The 19,177-nt window shown below is 57.8% G+C and overlaps 1 protein-coding gene across 13 annotated transcripts in view; it reads right to left on the bottom strand.

The window, feature by feature from the left end:
- Positions 1 to 208: 208 nt before the first annotated feature.
- PLEC (plectin) overlaps positions 209 to 19,177 on the bottom strand; it is a 91,495-nt gene continuing 72,526 nt past the window's right edge. For all 13 annotated transcript variants that reach the window (XM_054985201.1, XM_054985202.1, XM_054985209.1 and 10 more), the window contains 8 exons: positions 17,513 to 17,651; positions 16,991 to 17,347; positions 16,303 to 16,386; positions 16,003 to 16,107; positions 15,660 to 15,758; positions 10,913 to 14,293; positions 952 to 7,938; positions 209 to 341 (listed from right to left, as the gene is read on the bottom strand). In XM_054985201.1, the coding sequence (XP_054841176.1) occupies positions 1,615 to 7,938; positions 10,913 to 14,293; positions 15,660 to 15,758; positions 16,003 to 16,107; positions 16,303 to 16,386; positions 16,991 to 17,347; positions 17,513 to 17,651 (10,489 nt within the window). In that variant the 3' untranslated portion in view covers positions 209 to 341; positions 952 to 1,614. The remainder of the gene's footprint in view (positions 342 to 951; positions 7,939 to 10,912; positions 14,294 to 15,659; positions 15,759 to 16,002; positions 16,108 to 16,302; positions 16,387 to 16,990; positions 17,348 to 17,512; positions 17,652 to 19,177) is intronic.

The following is a 19,177-nucleotide window of genomic DNA, read 5'->3' as shown; positions in this document are numbered from 1 at the left end:
CTGGCTACTTGCCTTCAAGAAGCACAGGCCTGGAAGACCCTTCCTCAGAGGGAGGGGGGGCATCCTCATTCTGTAACCAGTGGGGAGGGGAGGGCCATCTTCCCATTCCCAGAGCATCTCACGCTCCTGCACCAGCTCAGTTATCAGAAGCACATACAAGCAGCCAGGAGCGCTCACAGAAGGGCCAAAGCCCAGAGAATTACCTTTGTGGGTGGCCAGAGAGGAGCAGCAGCTGCCTCCGGGCATCCCCTCGCAGTCGTCCAGGACTTGCTGACTTCAGAAAACCAGGTCAGGAGTTCTCCCAATGAAAAAGGGGCATCTTTCAAGGGACTAGAAGATGTCTGAGAGAAAGAGCGCATGTTATGACCGAGGGAAGCAAATGAGAGAGAGAAAGTCAAGGCAGAAAGGGAGCTCTAGCTTCTTAGAGGCCTCAGACCTTCGTTGTGCCCATGGGCCGCACTGGTCTGTGATTCGCCCGGGGCAAAGGAAATGGGGCCTGAAATGACACCCTACTGCCTCGGTGGTACCTCCCAGCCCCACAGAGAATGAGTGGACCAACTTTCCTCTGCTGGTGGCGAGTGGCCTATCAGCAGACCTCTCTTGGCTGTGGCCCTGTGGCCGACAGGTTCTAACAGGCACCGCCAAGGCTTCCCTCTTAACAGCCTGTCATGTCAGCCTTGGGCGGGGCACTTCCCAGGTACACCAGAAGGGAGACAGACATGCAACTAACAGCAGCCCACAGCAGCACAAGATTCCCCAGCAAACTGAGCCTGTGAAGCCAAGCGCAATGAGGAGCACCAGGGTGAAGATGCAGGCAGGCTGGAGGAGTCAGCAGGGCAGAAGCAAAGGAACCCCCCTCTCCTGAAGGGAGGAGGCAGGGCGGCGGGCGGCAGGCAGGCGGGCGGGCGGGCAGGCGGGCAGGCAGCCATCCACCAGCCAGCGGGCACTTACAGTCTGAGTGCCAAGTCCACATGGTTGAGGGGAGGCCAGCCAAGGAACAGCTTTGGGAGCAGAGAGCAGTTTCCCAGGTTGTCCTACTGATGGAGGTCCACGGCAACGACTCCAGGAGCTTGCTAGAGCTGACGGCCTGTGGGAATGTCTCTGGGGCACAAGATCAGTGTGGGGCTCTTCCTTCCTTCCTCCCTCCCTCTGGAGAGTGCTGATGGCATCGGCAGCAGAGCTAAAGGCACGGCAGAAGGGTCCCTTCCTCCTTTGGGGGGTGGGTGGAGCTGGCAGAGTTCATCAGAAAAAAGTCCTACTAGTTGGTTAGGGTACAAAATGACCCAAAGGCTTCCGGTCCCTCCTGCGTGTGGCGTCGACATGTGGCTGGTTATGCTAATCAGCAGATGGTGCAAACAAACAAATTCCAGGGAGGACTAAACGGAAGGGGGTGCACGCTCTCTCTCTCTCTCGTAATATACAAATACTGTCAGAACAATCCTATATATTAATATATTTAATCTAGTCTTTTTGGTTAAACTTTAGGCACTGCTTTGGAAGAAAATGAGTTTCAAAGATTAAAAAAACAATAATTATTATTCGGGTTAGCCAGCAGCTTTACCACATGCAGAGCAGGATAAATGTGATCTCAGGCGTATGGAGGCTGGTGGGGCTTCATGCCACAGGCGGCTGCAGCCCGTGCAGCTCAAGGCGCTTCGGCTGGCTTCCTTCCCACCCACAGTTCCCATTCCGCTGGAAGGAGGTGTGGCTGAGTTCAGTGGCATCTGCGCAGCTGTTTGGGCCAGAGGCGTATCTGCGCCCGCCGTAACTCGACGAGGAGTAAGAGGAGGAAGAGAAGGACATGGAGAAGCCAGATCCGGTGGCATCGAAGCTCCCTCGCCTTGAACCTGATCGAGAACCAGTCCGTGACCCCGATCGAGAGCCAGAGGTGGAGCCAGAGCCACTGACGTTGTAGGGGCTGTAATATCCTTTGCTGGACTGGGAGGAAGCTTCTAGCAAGCGCAGGCCGGTCCCTTCCTCAACCATGCTCCTGTCCATGGCATCCTTGTAGGAGATCTTCAGCTTGGTTTTGGGACAGGTCAAGTACTTGGAGTAAGTGTTCACATCCCGCAGCTTCTGCGCTGTACGTGTATCTATGGTGCCCTTCTGCAGCGCCTCGTCTAGCGACACCCGGCCAGCGACTTCAGGCTCAATTAGCCCACCCGTCAGGTACTGCACTTCCAGAAATCTCTGGCCAGCCTCATAGTACAGCCAACCTTTCTTTAAGGCCTGAGCTGCAGACATCTTGGACTTGGTTCTCGGGTCCTCAAACCCAAAGAAAGCTTTCTGAGCAAGGTTGATCCTATCCACCATGATCTTGTCAACCAGACCTTTGTTGACAGCATCGGCAACGGAGAACTTTTCCCCAGAGGCTGGGTCAATGATTCCCCCAGTGCAAGCCTGGGCTTCCAGGAGGCGCTGGCCGGTGATATTGTCCACGAGATTGCGGTGCATGGCCTCTGTAACGGACACTTTCTCTAGGGTGTCCGTGTCCAGGATGCCAGCCACAGGGCCAGTCTCATCCGAAGGATCACTCCAAGATGTCAGCTGACCTCTGGCATGGGCTGGGCTTATAGGGTAGGAAGAGGAGGAGCCAACAGAAGACGATCTAGATCGGAATCCACTCACGTTGCCGGACAGCATATCAGCAAATTCTGTAATGGACAAGGTGCCTGAGCGGTACTGGTCCAGGGCAGACTGGTCTATTAGCCCCTTTGCAATGGCATCATCAATATCATACTGCCGCCCAGATCTCCGGTCGATGATCATGGACTTGACGACTCCGTCTGAAGAGGAAATGGTAATCTCCTCCCATTCACACTCCTGCTCAGAGAGCTCCAAATAAGTTTGGTGGTCAATAAGGCCTTTGCGGTAAGCTTCATACACAGACATTTCCTTCCCGGTCTCTGGGTCAACAATCACCACCCGGCGTTTGCGGACAGAGGACTTGGAGGACGTCTTCCTCTCACGCTTCTTCTCCTTCAATGGCAGAAGACAAAGTCCAGTCTCTGGGTCTGTGATACACCTTTCCATCAGCTGCAGATACGTCAGGTTCTCCTCTGTGTTTGGGTCAAAGAACCCCTTGGTGTCATCACTAGGATCTAGTAGGATCTCATTCATTTCCTCGTCAAACAGGCCTCTCTTGTATGCGACCTCCACAGGCAAGCGATGACTTTCCTCTGGGTCAATAATGCCTCCTGTAGCAATCTGAGCTTCCAGCAAACGGATCCCGTGGTCTTTCAGGATCAGCCCCTTTTTCATGGCTTGGAACAGAGAGATCAGCTTGCCTGAATAGGGATCCTTATAACCGGTCACTGCCCTCTCTGCAGAAAGTAGCTTGTCCTTGAATTCGGGGCCCACAATTCCCATGCGCACGGACTCCTCCACAGTCAGTTTGAGCCCCTTGATGGGGTCAACGACATATCCGGTGGCTGCTTGGGCTTCCAGCAGCTCGAAGGCTGTGCCAGGACGGATGATGCCTTTTTTCATAGCCTGATAAACGGACAGTCTCTCCTTTGTGGAATCCACATATACGCCAGCAATGCAGCTGGTGCCCTCTAAGAACTTCTGCAGGTTTTTAGAGACTTCCTCCACAGAGGTTAAGCCCTCCTGGAGGCGCTGCGCAGTCGCTTCATCCATGACCTTGGACCGAACCAACTCTTCCACAGTGATCTGCTTCCTCAGGCCCCTGAATGTCAGCTTCCGAGTGTCACAGAGTGGCAGCAGCAGGCAGCCAGTGTTCTCATCCTTCTTGCAACGCTTGAGGATCTGTGCGTAGCTGATCTTTTCATCTGTGGAAGGGTCCACATAGCTGCGGACCTCACTGGGCTCGGACAGTCTTTCGTAAGTCTCTCGATTGAAGTAGCCACGCTGACAGGCAATTTCCAAGGGCAAGTGGAAGCCCATGTGAGGGTCGACAATGCCTCCTGTGGCTAACTGGGCATCTAGCAGTCGGAGGGCTTCTTCAGAAGGGATGAGATCTTTCTTCATGGCCTGGAAAAGAGAGATTTTTTGCTCACTGTACGGGTCGCGGTAGCCAGTCACAGCTCTCTCAGCAGACAGCAGTCGGTCGTGCATTTCGGGCCCCACCACCCCTTTCCGGACAGCCTCGTCTACAGTTAACATCTCATTTTTGATGGGGTCAACAACGAAGCCAGTGGCAGCCTGGGCTTCCAGCAAGCATCGCGCCACCTCCGGATTGATCAGCCCTTTTTTCAGAGACTGGTAGACGCCGAGCTTCTGCTTGCTGGATGGGATGTAGATGCCAGCAACACAACCTGTGCCATAAAGATACTTCCAGACAGTTTCTATCTCTAGAACTTCACGGATGGTCTTGGAGCCCTGCTTCAGTGCGTTGTATATCTCCAGGGAGATGATCCTGGCCTCATACAAGTCTTCGGCGGTGATGCGGCGCCGGACGTAGTCATAGGAGGTGAGGTCCTGCTGCCGGATGATCTCCGTTTTCTCTATGATTTCGATGATGATGATGATCATGCGCTCCTTGGTCACCTGGCCGGAGCGGAACTCCTCCATCAGTCGCTTGCGCTGCTCCTCAGGGATGAGGCTGGAGTGCATGATGTCCCACAGGGACATGGAGGAGCCGGCCCTGTCTCCCGCTGGAATGTTAATCTGTGTCTCCTCAAACACCTTCTTGGTCTCTGCCTCTGTGTACACCTGGGTTGTCTCCACCATGGCGGGCCTCTCAGGCTGCTTCAGGGGCAAGAGGTAGAGGCCAGTCTCAGGATCTTCAATACTCCGCTCCTTTAGTTTCAGATAGGTCAGATTCTCCTTAGTATTGGGGTCAAAAAAGCCCTTGGTGTCATCTGTAGGGTCTGAGAGGGTTCGGTTCATTTCCTCGTCAAAGCAGCCCCGCTTGTACGCGACCTCCACGGGGAGGCGGTGGCTGTGCACGGGGTCGATGATGCCCCCTGTGGCAATCTGGGCCTCCAGCAGGCGGATGGCATGCTCCCGGAGGATCAGGCCCTTCTTCATGGCCTCAAAGAGGGAAATGGTGTTCCCAGAGTAAGGGTCTTTGTACCCAGTGACCGCCTTCTCTGCAGACAGCAGCCTTTCGTGCAGCTCTGGTCCCACAAGGCCCGCCTTCACTGCCTCGTTCACATACATCTTCTGGTTCCTGACTGGGTCAACCAGGAACCCGGTGGCTGCCTGGGCCTCCAAGAGAACAGCAGCCGTGCTGGGCAAGAGAAGATTCCTCCTCATGGCTTCGTAGAGGCTCAGCTTCTCCTTGGTCCCTTCCACGTAGACACCAGCAATGCAGTCGCTCCCCTGCAGGAACTTCTTGATGGCCTCCATGTCAGAGAAGTCCTTCACAGATTTGTGCCCTTCCTTCAGCTGTTCGTACTGGGTCTTGCTAAGGATCCTGGACTCCCGCAGTTCGCTCGCAGGCACAGGCGCTCGCAAGCCACTGAAGCTCAGCTTCTCTTGCTTCTTGGCCTCAGTCTCTTCAATGATGGTGATGATGATTTTGATGACCCTCTCAATGGTGACCTTGCCTGATTTGTACTGCCGGATCAGCTCCCTCCTTTGTTCTTCGGTGAAATACTCCGAGTGAATCAGCTCCCAGATGGTGACTGTCTTGCCCTTCAGGCTGCCAGCAGGCACTTCGACTGTCGTCTTGTCAAAGGACTCCTTGGCCTGACTGTCAGAGTAGATTTCTTCCTGCTGCCGCTGGATGGCCTGCTCTGAGAGGGAGAGCAAGAAGAGGCCCGTCTGCTGGTCCACTTGGCATCTCTTCTGCAGCTGAGCATAGGTGACGTGCTCCTGGATGTTTGGGTCATAGTACAGCTTGGCCTCATCAGATGGAGCCGACAAGACCTTGTTCATCTCCTCGCTGAAGTAGCCCCGCTTGCAGGCAGTCTCTAGAGGGAGGCGGTGGCTGTGCACGGGATCGATTATGCCACCAGTGGCGAGCTGAGCATCCAGGAGGCGGATCCCACTGCTCTTCGGGATGAGGCCTTTTTGCAGCGCTTGGAAGAGAGAGGCCACCTGCCCCGTGTAGGGATCCTTGTAGCCCGTCACGGCTTTCTCTGCAGAGAGCAGCTTTTCGTGCAGCTCAGGTCCAACAAGGCCTGCTCTCACGGCTTCATCCACAGGGAGCTGCTCGTTCCTCAGAGGATCGAGGATGTACCCGGTACCCGCCTGGGCCTCCAGAAGGGTGAGGGCGACCTCTGGTTTCAGGAGGTTTTTCTTCAAGGCGTCGCTGAGTGGTAGCTTTTGGCCAGTGGACTCAACCACGATGCCCGCAATGGCAGTGCTGCCCGTCAAGTACCTTTTAATGGAATCAGCGCCGGCGACGTCCTTCACAGACTTCTTCCCCTGCTGCAGCTGGCTGTAAAGATCCTGGCTCAGGACTTTGCTCTCCAGCAGCTCCACAGCTGGAACAGGGGCTCGGAGGCCCTCGAAGCAGAGCAGGCTCCTCTTCTCGCTCTCCTCCACCACCGTGATGACGACTTTGATGATCTTCTCCACGGTGATCTTTCCCGTCTTGTACTGGCGCAGCAGGTCCCGCCTCTGCTCCTCAGTGAAATACTCAGAGTTGATGATTTCCCAGATTGTCACCGTCTTCCCCTTGAATTTGCCAAAGGGCGCGGACACTGTGGCTTTCTGGAAGACGTCTCTGGCCTCTCGGTCTGTGTAGGCCAGCTCTCCTGCAGCGGCTTTGCCCGTCAGCGGCAGGAGGAAGAGCCCAGTCTCAGGGTCTGTCACGCACCGCTCCATCAGCTGCAGGTAGGTCAGGTTTTCATGGGTGTTGGGGTCAAAGAAGCCCTTGGTGTCATCAGTTGGGTCAGACAGAACCTGCTGCATCTCCTCATCGAAGTAGCCTCGCTTGAACGCCACTTCCACAGGCAGGCGGTGGCTGTTGATGGGGTCGATGATGCCCCCCGTGGCAATCTGGGCCTCCAGCAGCCGAACGCCGTGCTCCTTGATAATGAGGCCCTTTGTCATGGCCTGGAAGAGGGAGATCTTGTCTCCGGTGTAGGGGTCCTTGTAGCCAGTCACTGCCCGTTCAGCAGACAGCAGTTTGTTGTGCAGCTCGGGGCCAACCACACCTTCTTTCACGGCCTCATTGACGGACAGTCTCCTGTTCCTCACGGGGTCCACAATGAAGCCGGAGGCGGCCTGTGCCTCCAGAAGGATGAGAGCTGTGCCCGGGCTCAGCAGCTGCTGCTTCCAGGCCTGATAGATGCCCACCTTCTCATTGCCTGGCTTAGTCAGCAGGCCAGCGATGCTGCTTGTTCCTCGCAGGTACCGCCTGATGTCCTCCCTCTGCGCCAGCTGCTCGGGGGTCACCGTCCCTTTGGTCAGCTTCTCCAAGTTCTCTCTGCTCAAGATGCCGGCCTCTGTCAGTTTCTGGGCAGGCACCTTCTGCCGGAGGCCCTCAAAGGCGAACTCCGGCTCGCCGTTTTGAGCTACGCCATCGATCGCGTCCCTCCCGTTGGGCATGGCCTTCAGCGGAGGGGCCACGGCCTGGTGGGGCAGCTCCTCCGTCTGGATCATGATCTCCCGGGTCTGGGCCAGGGCCGCTCGGTGCTCCTCCTGCAGGAGCTCCAGTTTCTCCCTCAGCTTCTGGTTCTCCTCTGCCAGCAGTTTCTCCTGCAGCTGCCGTTGCTTCTGCAGCTGCTGCATCTCCTCCTGCTTGCGGCGGGCGTTCTCCTCCGCCTCCGCTTGCCTCCTCCGGGCCTCCTCCAGGCTGCCCTTCAGCTGCTGCTTCTCCTGCTCCATCTCCTCCTGCTGACGGTCCTGCTCGGCCTTCAGGCCCCGCGCTTTGTTCACTTCGTCCTGGAAAAGCTTCTCCAGCTTGGCCTTCTCTTCCTCGATGAATCTCTCCTTCTGCTGGAGGGCGTCCTTCTCCGACAGGAAGGTCTGCTGAAGCATCTGCGTCTCCTGGCGTAGCTGCTCCTTCTGGGCCGTCTGCATCTAGGGAGGGAAGCAGAAAGAACAGCGCTGAAGAGCCGACTGCAGCCAAGGGAGGCTCGGAAGGGAGGGGGGGCGGCAGGCACAGCAAGGCGCGCTACGAGCCACCACTTCTGGGGCGAGGGGGGTGTTTAGGGCCTAACCCTAACCCTGGCAGGAGAGGCGAGATGTGACTACGTGCCCCAATAACAACAACAACAACAACAACATCATTTGATTTATATACCGCCCTTCAGGACGACATAATGCCTACTCAGAGCAGTTTACCAAGTTTGTCCTTATTATCCCCACAACAAAACACCCTGTGAGGTGGGTGGGGCTGAGAGAGCTCTAAGAGAGCCCTGACCAGCCCAAGGTGGAGGAGTGGGGAATCAAACCCGGCTCTCCAGATTAGAGTCCCGCGCTCTTAACCACGACACCAAACTGGCTCTCAGGAGTCCCTTCTACTGCTGAGCAATTTCTGTTTGCAAAAAGGGGAAAGGGGTGAGGGGTGAAGAGAGCAGGCCAGCGCATTCAGGAAGCAGGCGTTCCTGAGGGAAGCCACTCTCTGGCTGTGCTAAATGGTTCCTCCGATCTCCTGGAAAGGAAGTTTTTTTTATTCAGACCTGGAAACTCTTCTCAGAACACTGTGATAAGAAATTGCTCACAAGACGGTCATTGGCAATTTATGTAACATATTGTAAAAATAACTAGATGTAAGTTACAATTATTTTTAGTTTAAAGACACAAACGTGTCAGAATTGGAAAACGTATCATTTATTATCTGTATGGTTCGGAATGTCTTCCTGCACCACTTCTAAAAATTCATGTTTTGTGAATCAGAATTCTGCTCCTGGGGTCCAAAGCAGCAACTCTGTCCTTCTTGGCTAAGCGTTCCTAAGGACGTGGCCCTTCTCTTTTTCTAACAACAGCGTCTAAAATACGACCTGTCTTTGCTTACAGAGATTTTATTTGATATGTACGCAGTTATTATACAGAAATGCTACTTTTTTATTCCATGTGCCTTCTACTGTGCTGTAGCACAGCGGTTAAGTGGTTCAGCTGCAAACCAGCACTCCATTGGTTCGAATCTCAAGGCTGCCATGAGCTCAGTAGGTGGCCTTGGGTCAGCCACTCCTCGCAGGCCCCAGTTCTCCAGCGGTACGGTGGGGATAATAACAACACTAGCACTTGTTCACAGCTCTGGGTGAGGCACTAATCCGTGTAGAAGAGCGGTATATAAGCACAGCTACTATTATTATTACTTCTATGTGCATATTCTTGTACATATTACTTGCCTAATAAGGAGAATAAAACTTTATGTTAATAAAGGTTAAAGGTAAAGGTAGTCCCCTGTGCAAGCACCGAGCCATTACTGACCCATGGGGGGACGTCGCATCATGATGTTTTCATGGCAGACTTTTGTTGCGGGGTGGTTTGCCATTGCCTTCCCCAGTCATCTACACTTTACCCCCAGGAAACTGGGTACTCATTTCACCAACCTCAGAAGGATGGAAGGCTGGGTCGACCTTGAGCTGGCTACCTGAACCCGGCTTCTGCCAGGATCGAACTCAGGTCGTGAGCAGAGCTTGGGCTGCAGTGCTGCCGCTTACCACTCTGTGCCACGGGGCTCCTAATTTTACCTAATAAAGGGTACTGAACTCAGAAATGTTTCTACCTATTCTGCTGAAGGGCTGAGGCAACTGGTCCCCTAATAGATTATAGTGAGCTGTCTAAAGTAAATTGTCACACCTTAAAACAGGCCTGACTAGTTTTACTGCTCTGTTTCCACCTGAAGAGGCATTCAGGCCTGCAGGCAACTGAGCGCAGGGCAATTCCTGCTAGAGGCCAAGAGGGTGCTTGTAGGGTTCAGGACCCCGACAGGCCTCCTTTTCACGAACATTTGTGGCAAGTGACTGGCTATCACCACAGCTAGAGACAAAGTTCTGCAGAGGAATTCTAGTTTCTTAATGTATTTATTTATTATATTGGTATGCTCTTCTGTAGGCAAGTACTACTCTCAGGTGCTGCTTCATTTACAAGTGTTTTCAATAAACAGGTTTATTTGCCCTCAATACACCGCTAGTTCATTGCCAATGAACGAGCCACAGCGTGGCTGTTCTGTGCGGGAAAATAATCGGTCTTCTCACGGTCTTCAACTGGGGCAATGTCTACCATTCTCGCCCCACCTTGCACAGCCTGTCTTGACAAAGAGCTGCAGGCATGTCACAGCTACACCTGTGCTCTGAATGGCCTGGCGGGGTGGCCTGAAAAGACATGGGTCTTCATCGAAGAGATGACGCCAGTCCCTGCTGCCGTCTGCGAGGCAGCTGGCTTCCCTCGGGGGCTGCTGCCCTTCCCGATATGCCCTTCAACGCTCCTGCCTTCTTCCCGCACCCCACCCTTTGCTGACAGGGAAAACTCAAACACGCGGCTCAAGGCCGGCCTTTCCCCCATGGAATGGGGGTTTGAATGGTGCACGGAAAAGGGTGCTCTGGCTCTCAGTGGCAGCAAAACTGAGGCCCAGCCTGGAGCAGCGAGTGTGAGAGATCCCAGCTCCCTGCTCCAGATGCGAACGTGTTTGAGAAGCAGACCACTTCAGGCATCATTTTCATCCACACCGGAGATATTTTTGCAATCACCCGGACTATGAGGGAACATGGCACACAACTGGTAAGGGGTGGTGGCGGCGCTTGTCCTGCAAGGACAATCGTCCCACCCACACCTGCTCAGAAGCCCAGGGAAGCTGCGGGAGGGGAGGGGAGAACCTTTCCTCACCTCTTGGCAGGCCAGAGAAGTGCGACCAGCTTTCTAAACAGCTCCCCACAGACCCACTGAGGCAGGAGACCGCTTGAGGAGCAGCTGCCCTTCCTAATTCCTCAGCACCCATCAAGAATTCCCCTCCCTCTGAGGGACTCAGCCAAGGCATTCTGGTCTCCAGCTACGCTGACTGGAGGGCGGGGGGCTGTGAGGCGGGGGCTACCCTCCAGACCAGTACCTCTTGTGCCTTCTGTTGCAGCAGCTCTGCCTCCCGTTTCAGCCTCTCCTTCTCCTGTTCCAGCTCAGCGATGGCTTGCCTCAGTTTCTCGGCATCCTGATCGCTCTGGTGCCTCTGCATCTCCAGGGTCTGCACCAGCGTCACCTTCTCCTGGGAGGACAGCTCAGTTTGGTGCAGCTTCTGACTGATCTCCTCCGCCTGCTTCCTGAACCGGCGGGCCTCTTCCTCCGCCTTGGACTGGGCCCGGCTCATCTCGGACACCTGCAGCTTCAGGCGCTCCGCATCGGCACTCATCTCCAGCTGCCGCTTGCGCTCCGCCTCCAGAGTCCTCTGGAAGCCCTCCGTCTCCTCTGCCAACTGCTGCAGCACCTGCGCCTTGTCTTCCTGCAGCTTCCTGGCGTGCTCCTGGGCCAGGTCCTTTTGCTTCTGCAGCACTTCTGCCTCCGCCTTCAGCCGCGTGGCTTCCTGGACCGCCTGCATCTTCTCCTTCAGGATCTTCTCCGCCAGGGCCCGCTGCTGCGCCAGATCCTCCTCCGCCAGCTTCCGCATGCGGGCGGCCTCCTGCGCCTCTATGCTCAGTCGAGCGGCCTCCTCAGCCACCTGCTTCATCTTCTCCGCCTCCTCCGCCAGGAACTTCTGCATGTTGTCCTTGTCCTTCATGATGAGCGCCTTGTTCTCCTCCTCAATGCGGGTTTTCAGCTTGATCAGCTCCTCCATGTGGATCTTCACCTTGAAGAGCTCCTCCTCAGCCTGGGCCTTCTGCTTCATGGCTTCGGTTACCTCGTCCTTCAGCCGCTGCAGCTCCTCGTCCAAGATGCTCTTCTGGTGGTCCGTCTCCTCCAGCCGCAGCTTGACCTTGGCCAGCTCCTGCTCCACCTGGGCCTTCTGCCGCAGAGTCTGCTCAGCAAACTTCTTGTGCTTCTCCATTTCCGCGTCAGCCAGCTGCTTCTGCCGGAGGGCCGCTTGCTCTGCTTGCGCCCTCTTGGCGGCCTCCAGCTCAGCCTCCTTCCGGAGTTTTTCGGCCTCCCCTTGGGCTTTGGCTTGAGCCTGGGCCTCCTCCTCTGCTCGCTGCTTCAGGCGCTCGGCCTCTTCTACCAGCTGGTGGGACAACGTCGCCTCCTGCTCCGCCTTGATTCGGGCAAATTCGGCTTCCTCTGCGGCCTTCTTGGCCTGGGCGGCCTCCTCCCTCAGCCTGTCCAGGAGGCTCTTCTCCTGCTGCCGGGTCTGCAGCATCTCCTGCTCCCTCTGCTGCACAGCCACCAGGTGGGCCTTCTCCTCGGCCGCAATCCTCTTCTGGGCAGCCTCCTGGGCCAGCTGGATCTGCCGCTCCGACTCGCGCTCGGCCAGCTCCTTCTGCTTCTTGGCCTCCTCCACCCTGGCCTTCAGGCGCTCCACCTCCTCCAGGGCGGCCTTCCGCTGGCGGCCAGCCTCCTGCTCGGCAGCCAGGATCTTCTGGACCTTCTCTTCAGCCTCCCTGCGGCGCCGCTCCTCCTCCAGGGCCAAGCGCCGCAGCTTCTCCGCCTCGCGCTCCGCTTGCTCCTTGCTCTGCTGGACCTCCTCAGCACTCTGCTTGATCTTGCCCAGCTCCAGCTCCAGGTCTGCCTTCCCGACAGAAGCCTTCTCAAACTGCAGCTTGAGGACCCGGATCTCCTCCTCGATGAGGCGCCGCTGCTTCACCGTGTCATCCACGAGGCTCTTCTGCCGCTCCAGCTCGCTGGACGAGGACTGCTTCAGCTGGGCTATCTTCTCCTCGATGTCGCGCTTGTGCTGTGCCGCTTGCTCCTCCAGCTGCCGCCGCTGGTAGGCCTCGTCCTCAGCCAGCCGCCGTAGCCGCTCATTCTCTGCCTCCTTCTCCTTCAGGGCGATTTCAGCTTCAGCTTTCAGCTGTGAGGCTTCGTTGATGGCAGCCAGCTTCTCCTTGAGGATCCGCTCAGCTTCTGCCCGCTGCCGGGCAGCTTCTTCCTCTGCCAGCTGCCGCTGCCGCTTGGCTTCTTCAGAGAGGGCCCGCAGCCGTGCCGCCTCCTCCGCCAGCTCCCGCAACTTGCTGGCCTCAGCCTCCAGGATCTGCTTGGACTTCTCGCTGGTGGAGCGCGAGTCCTCCTCGGCCTTGGCCTTGCTCTGCAACAACAGCTCCATCTCCGCCCGCAGCTTGGCCAGCTCCTCCTCCAGCTCTGCTCGCTTGTGGATGGCTTCGCTCACTTCTGCCTTGAGGCGGAAGAGCTCCTCCTCAAGCAGGAGGCGGTGCTGCTCCCCGTTCTCCATCTCTGCCTTCAGGCGAATCAGCTCTTGCTCTGCCTGGAACTTCTGCTGGGAAGTGCCCTCGGCCAGCCGCCGCTGCTTGTCCAGCTCCTCCTCAGCCAGCTCCTTCTGGCGCAGAGCGGACTCCTCGGCCTTGGCCCGCTTCCGGGCCTCCCGCTCGGCATCCTCCTTCTGCTTCTCGGCTTCCTCCTGGGCCAGGGACTTCTTGTGGGCCACCTCCTCAGCCTGCAGCCTTAGTCGCAGTGCCTCATTGGCCTTCTGGCGCCACTTCTCCACCTCCTTCTCTGACTCATCCCGAGAGTGCTCTGCCTCCAGCTGCTGCTTACGCAGGCGCTCGGCCTCCTCTTGCAGGTGGGTGACCGTGATGTGCTCCTGCTTGAGAGAGAGCTCCAGCTGGGCGGTCTTTTCGGCAAAGGACAGGCGCCGGCTTTGCAGGTCTGCCTCAGCGCTCTTCAGCGCCACGTCCTGGGCCACCTGGATCTGCCGCTCTTTCTCCAGCTCGGCCTGCTTCATCCTGCGCTCAGCCTCCTCAGCCTGCTGGCGCAAGGCCTGCAGGTCCTCTAGGGCTGCCTGCTTCTCCCGGGCTGCTTGCTGCTGGGCCTGCACCTTGCGCTTCAGCTCCTCCTCGGCCTCCCTCTTCTTCTGAGCCTCATCCGCCACCTGCTTGCGCAGGCGCTCAGCCTCCTCCTGGGCCAGCCTCTTCTGGCGCTCAGCCTCCTCGGCCCGGGCCCGCAGGGCTTGCAGTTCCTCCTCGGCACCCAACTTCTGCTTCTCTGTGGCAGTCAGCTGCAGGCGCACCACGCGGATTTCCTCCTCCACCCGCTTGCGGCTCAGCTCAGCCTCCTCAATCAGCTTCAGCTTGGACTGGATCTGCACATCCGAGTTGAGCTTCATCTGCGCCAGCTCCTGCTGGATATTCTGCTTCTGCTGCGCAGCATCCACGGCCACCAGCTGCCGCCTGCTGACCTCCTCCTGCATGCGCTGCTGCAGCTCCCGGGCCTCCTGCTCGGCCTGGGCCTTGGCGCGGGCGTGGGCCTCGGCCAACTGCTTCTGCTTCTCCAGCTGGGCCTCCACCTCAGCCAGCCGCCTCTGCTCTTCCTCCTTCAGCTTCTCCGCTGCTTTCTGCGGGGAGGGTGCAAAGAAAAGGGAGGGAGAGAGAGAGATCACCGGAGAGAGCTTGGAGTGGTGAGGACCAAGGGCTGGGGCATGGCAGGGCTGGGCTCCTTCTGAGAGGTAACAGGGCATGGCACACTGAGAAAAATGACACCAGGCTCCTAGCTCGCGCTCAGTGCAACAGGCAAGGAAGCAAAACAAGCAGGAAACCCGGGACGGGTGGACGGACAAGCAGAGCTCAAGACAAACGACCCCCCGAGAGACAGCAGTTGGTCCCCCTCTGCTAGGCTCAGAGCAGCAGGCAGCAGATGGGAGACCGAAGAGGCAAATGAAAGAGCGACAGACGGGTCCCCCCTGGAGAGCCCAAGTGGCGCAGGGAGCCCCCTGCTGTCCTGATGGCAGCAAGACCTTTCATTTGCTCCTGTGCTCAAAAGGTAGCTCCTCTGGGCCAGCTCTTGGGATACCAAGCGAGAGCATTGCAGGAGAGGAGGCAGCAGGACAGAAGGAAGCAGCCCACTCACCTCTTTGAGGAACCGCGAGACACCCCCTGGGAGCAGTGGAGCCTGGACAGAGCGCACCAGACAGAAGCCGTGACGCCTGGCCAGAGAAAATACCTGGGGTTGCGAGGCAGGGAAGACCCCCGACCACATGGCAGGCAGCAGAAGGGTGTGTGCATTTGCAACAGAGAAGCACAGAGCTCAGTGACCCTCCCCAGCTGATTGCAGCTCTGGACCCTCCCCCACTTCAAAGTCTTTGTTGCAGGCAACACGGACTCCCCCCCCCCGCCCCCAACTCTCTCTCAACCTGCTAAGCAACACAATGGCCCCTACCGGAGAGGCAGAGGAGACTTCGATGGGACGAGGGACCACAACCGTAGCGGAGTACCTGGTGCAGCAACGCCTGGCTCCTTGCGGCTTAAACCCTCCATTAGATCCCCACCAACATAAACATCCCCCAAGACAAAGCACTGGCAAAGCGGCTCAACTGGCGGGGCAGAAACCAAGAGTTAAAACTGTGACCGGGCCACAGGAGCTTGGAACAGGAAAGAACAAAGCAGAAAGGGAGTCAGCAAGCTTGGAGGGCTAGGGGGTGGGGGCAGAAAGCAGCCCTTGGCTGAGGAAGACGCAGCTACGCTCTGGTGTATCTGGGAAGCGCCACTGAGGATCAGGCCAAGCCCTGCTGGCCTGGGATCCTGGGGGCAGGACCTCGAGATAACGCTGCCCACTGGGAGGCCCCAAGGCGGGGCACCTGCAGGGCCAGGCCAGTGTTAGTGATGCGAAAGGCAGACTGCTCTCAGCTGTCATGGATGGGGGGATGCAGCCGAGGCACGCTGGCTCCCAGCCCCTCCCCTCCCTCGCCAGGGCCGCCCCCTCACCTCCTCTTCCTCCAGCCGTCGCAGGGTCTCAGTAATGAACTTGATGTACTGGCTGGTCAGCGTGGTGAGCTCGCTGTATCGGGTCCGCAAGTCCACATACTGCATGGCCAAAGGGGTGGTTGTCAGTGCTCCAGAACGGGGTGGCCCCAAAGCCAGCCAGGTGTGGAGGTGGGCCACAGGAGACAGCCCTCCCCACCAAAGAAGGAGGCCTCTCATCTGCCCCCCTCCCCCGCAAGGCAGCAGACCGCCTCCTCATGAGGCCCCCCTCTTTACAGCCAGCAACTCAGGATCACAAGGGCCCCTGCCCACCGGCAAACACAGGCGAGACTCCTCCCGCCCTTACCTCCTGGAGAATGCTGTCTGACGCAGACTGAAATTTGGGCTTCTTGGCTGGGGAGACAACCGGCTCTACCTGGGCTTTGTACGTCACCAACTGAAGTTCGTAATCCTTGGAAATACACAAGGGGAGTCCAATCAGCCCCAGACCTGACTCTGGAAGCTCTGCCCGCAGAGCCCCCCACCTGCGGCCCCAGCTCCCCCCCGCCCCCATCCACTCCAAGCACCCCCGACAGCCCAGCTCCAAAGCAGGTGGCAATCTCCTCTGACACCTGCCTGGCCCTGGCAGGAACAAGCACCGCCTCACCTTGATAGCATCGATGTATTGCTTGGCAAAGCGCTGGCACTCCTCCACCTTCTCCCGGTTCCGATCACACTCCTCCAGCAGTTTCTAGATAACCAAACAGGAACATATTCATTTTTACGACTTACCTGCCTCGCTACAGCAAGTGCAGAAGGCGTCTACCTGTTTGCCAACCACAGTAACCGAGGATGCCCTGCAGGAGTTCACCTTGTGGAGCTAGAAACAGGTACTGACGTCAGCTCCCATCTTCAGATACACCTGGACCAGGGGCCACGGAAAAATGGAGCGGGGCAACACACTGGCACCCTCCAGACGCCTTTGCACCAGAGGAGGGGCTGCTCAGAGCATCTGCTCAGCACTAGCCACGCAAGATGGGGAGATCAATCAGGTGCAAGAGCAACTCCAGGGGGCCACGTTTACAGCCACTTTCTGGGGATGCTGCTTCGCAGACAGCTTATGGATTTAGCTGCGGGATCCAAAGCCAAAGTGGGCCAGGCCCAAGCCCAAATTTACAAGAGAATTGCCGTAAGCAAAATGCTTCTCTCATGAGGAAGCCCCAATCCACAGAGGCCCCCAAGCCCACCTCCCCTTCTTACAGCACAAACGGCTGTGGCTGCACAGCGAAACTGGGCAACTTGGGTGCAGAACCCCGGACTGCATCATGCCCCCGCCCGCCCAGCCCGAGCATCACCTTCTCTTGCAGCAGCTGCTCGCGCACAGTCTTGCTATCGGTGATGGGCACGGCCTGGATGATCTCCTGGCGCTGCCGGGCCTCCTGGATCCACCGGATGAGCCCGCTGTAGCTCTCCCGGTAGTAGCGCAGCTGGCGGCCCAGCTGGTCCAGCTCCCGCTGGCGCAGGTCGATCTGGGCCAGGATGGCCTGCCAGCGCTCCAGGAGCTGCTGCACTCGCTCGCGGTAGCGGTCCAGGTCCACGTCCCTCTCGCTGTGGCCCCGCACCATCCGCTCGTTCACCTCGCCGGCCTTGCCCAGGTCCGCCTCCAGGGTGCTGAAGAGGGGCTGGTGCCCTTCCACTTGCCCACGCAGCCTCTGCAGCACAGGGTCAGGGTCAGGGTCTGGGCAGTACCCTAGCCTTTGCTGGACCCCAAGCCCGCCTATTTCCCTGCAGACGTGGCCACCTGACCCACCCCAGGACAAGCTGAGCCACTGCAGCCCCCCATCCCGACTGCCTCTCTGGGACTGGCCCAGTCTCACCTTCAGCTCAGCCTTGGTCGCCTCCAGCTCCTTGAGGTCGGAGGGCACTGCCTGCACCTCCTTCAGCTGCTCCTCGTACTTCCGGACCAGCTCCTCAGCGCCTTGAGTGCTGCGGATCACCAGGTTGATGGTCTTCAGCCTATGGGGAAGGACGACGTTGGTGTGTGCAGGCAGGAAAGCTCAAGCCTCTCCCCGCCGCCACTGAAGCCCCACCCGCTTCCGGGAGGCTGGCCTCAGCCCCCTGAATCCAAATGGCACCTCCCATTCCTAAGTCAAAATGGATCCCACCTAACCCACAAAGCTCACTAGACGGCCCGTTGCCACCTTTTCGCCTAGCCGACCTCAAAGAGTTGCTGTAAAGGAAAACAGCACAGCTGCTCCTTGAAGCTTCTAGCTCTCGCAGTTGGAACCAACATCCTGAAACGCTACGTGCAAGATACGCAAAGCCTTCAGCAAGAAAAATGACCGACACGCACTCCACAGTTATTTGTCAGTCAGGGTCAGAATGCTTCCTCCAAAGCTGTCGGGCTGGTTGGGTGACCGGGCAACAGCTGCCCCAGCCCGAGAGGCCAGTGAGGGAACGTCAGAGACACAACTCTCTCATCGCCTGGCCAACGGCTGCGCCAGAAGTGAAGGGCCGTGCCTCAGAGCGGGCCAGAGCCCTCGCGTGCCTGCAGAAGGCCCAGCCCTCCCTGGGAGGGGGCGCTGCAAAAACTTCAAGCCAGCCCTAACCGCAGGGGCTCCACCCCAGGCAGCGTGCTGTGTAAGGGTAGACAAAGAGCGCATGCGAGGTGTGCAGGACAGTGCCAAGTTCCACCCCTGGTATCACCAGTTAAAAAGATCACCCAGTCCTGGCAGCGCCCGAGGCTCTCAAGAACCTCTTGCGATCAGCCTGAGCAGGACAGTCTCCGTGTACGGCCGCCTCACCCGTTCCCTGAAGACAACCAGCAGCACAAAGGACGGCCAAAGGCACCTCTGCTCAGGACTGCATGGATTTCCGTTCCCTGCAGCCGAGCTAAGTGTGGTCCAAGTGGGAGGCTGGAAGGGGCTGCTTGAAAACCCTGCCCACCTCGAGGCCTCCAGGGCTGGCATACTCTTCCCGCAAGAAGAGTCTTGGCAGGTGACAGTGGGTGAAGGAGACACCAGGTGCTCTACCCATGTTCCGTGGAGAGAAGAGCAGTGTCAACAGCAGGACAGCTTTGTGGCCTAAGCTAGGCTAGCAACAGGCAGGCCTCGATTCTCTGCCTGGAGCACTAGGCAGGGCCATCCTCCTCCATGGGGAGAAAAGTCCTCTGAGCTCACGAGCAGAAAAGTGGGAGAAAAACAAGCAGGCAGGCAGGCAGGCAGCAAACGGCAGAGTGCCCCCCACCCTGTTAGGACACCCAGCCCCGGTTCTGCTCCCCAGAAGGGTGCTCCCTCCTCCAAATATCAGGGCAAGCGTTTCAATGCGGAGGCTTCTCAGGGGAAAAAATGAACCATCCTGATACTGAGCATCTGAAAGCACCTCTGGCAATAAAGATGCTTCACTGCACAGCCCTGTATGGTGGGCCACGACCACTATCTCCGGGCAGAACAGGCAGGACTGGCAGAGAGAGTGGGCTGCTTAAGGCCTGCGGAGGAGTTCAGAGCAGAAGAGCGATGTGAGGAGAGGCCCCCCTGAGACCA

Source organism: Eublepharis macularius, chromosome 7 (assembly GCF_028583425.1).
Source record: "Eublepharis macularius isolate TG4126 chromosome 7, MPM_Emac_v1.0, whole genome shotgun sequence".
Taxonomy (NCBI): domain Eukaryota; kingdom Metazoa; phylum Chordata; class Lepidosauria; order Squamata; family Eublepharidae; genus Eublepharis; species Eublepharis macularius.
Note: the sequence above shows the minus strand (reverse complement) of the source record. Positions and strands in the feature narration are given on the sequence as shown.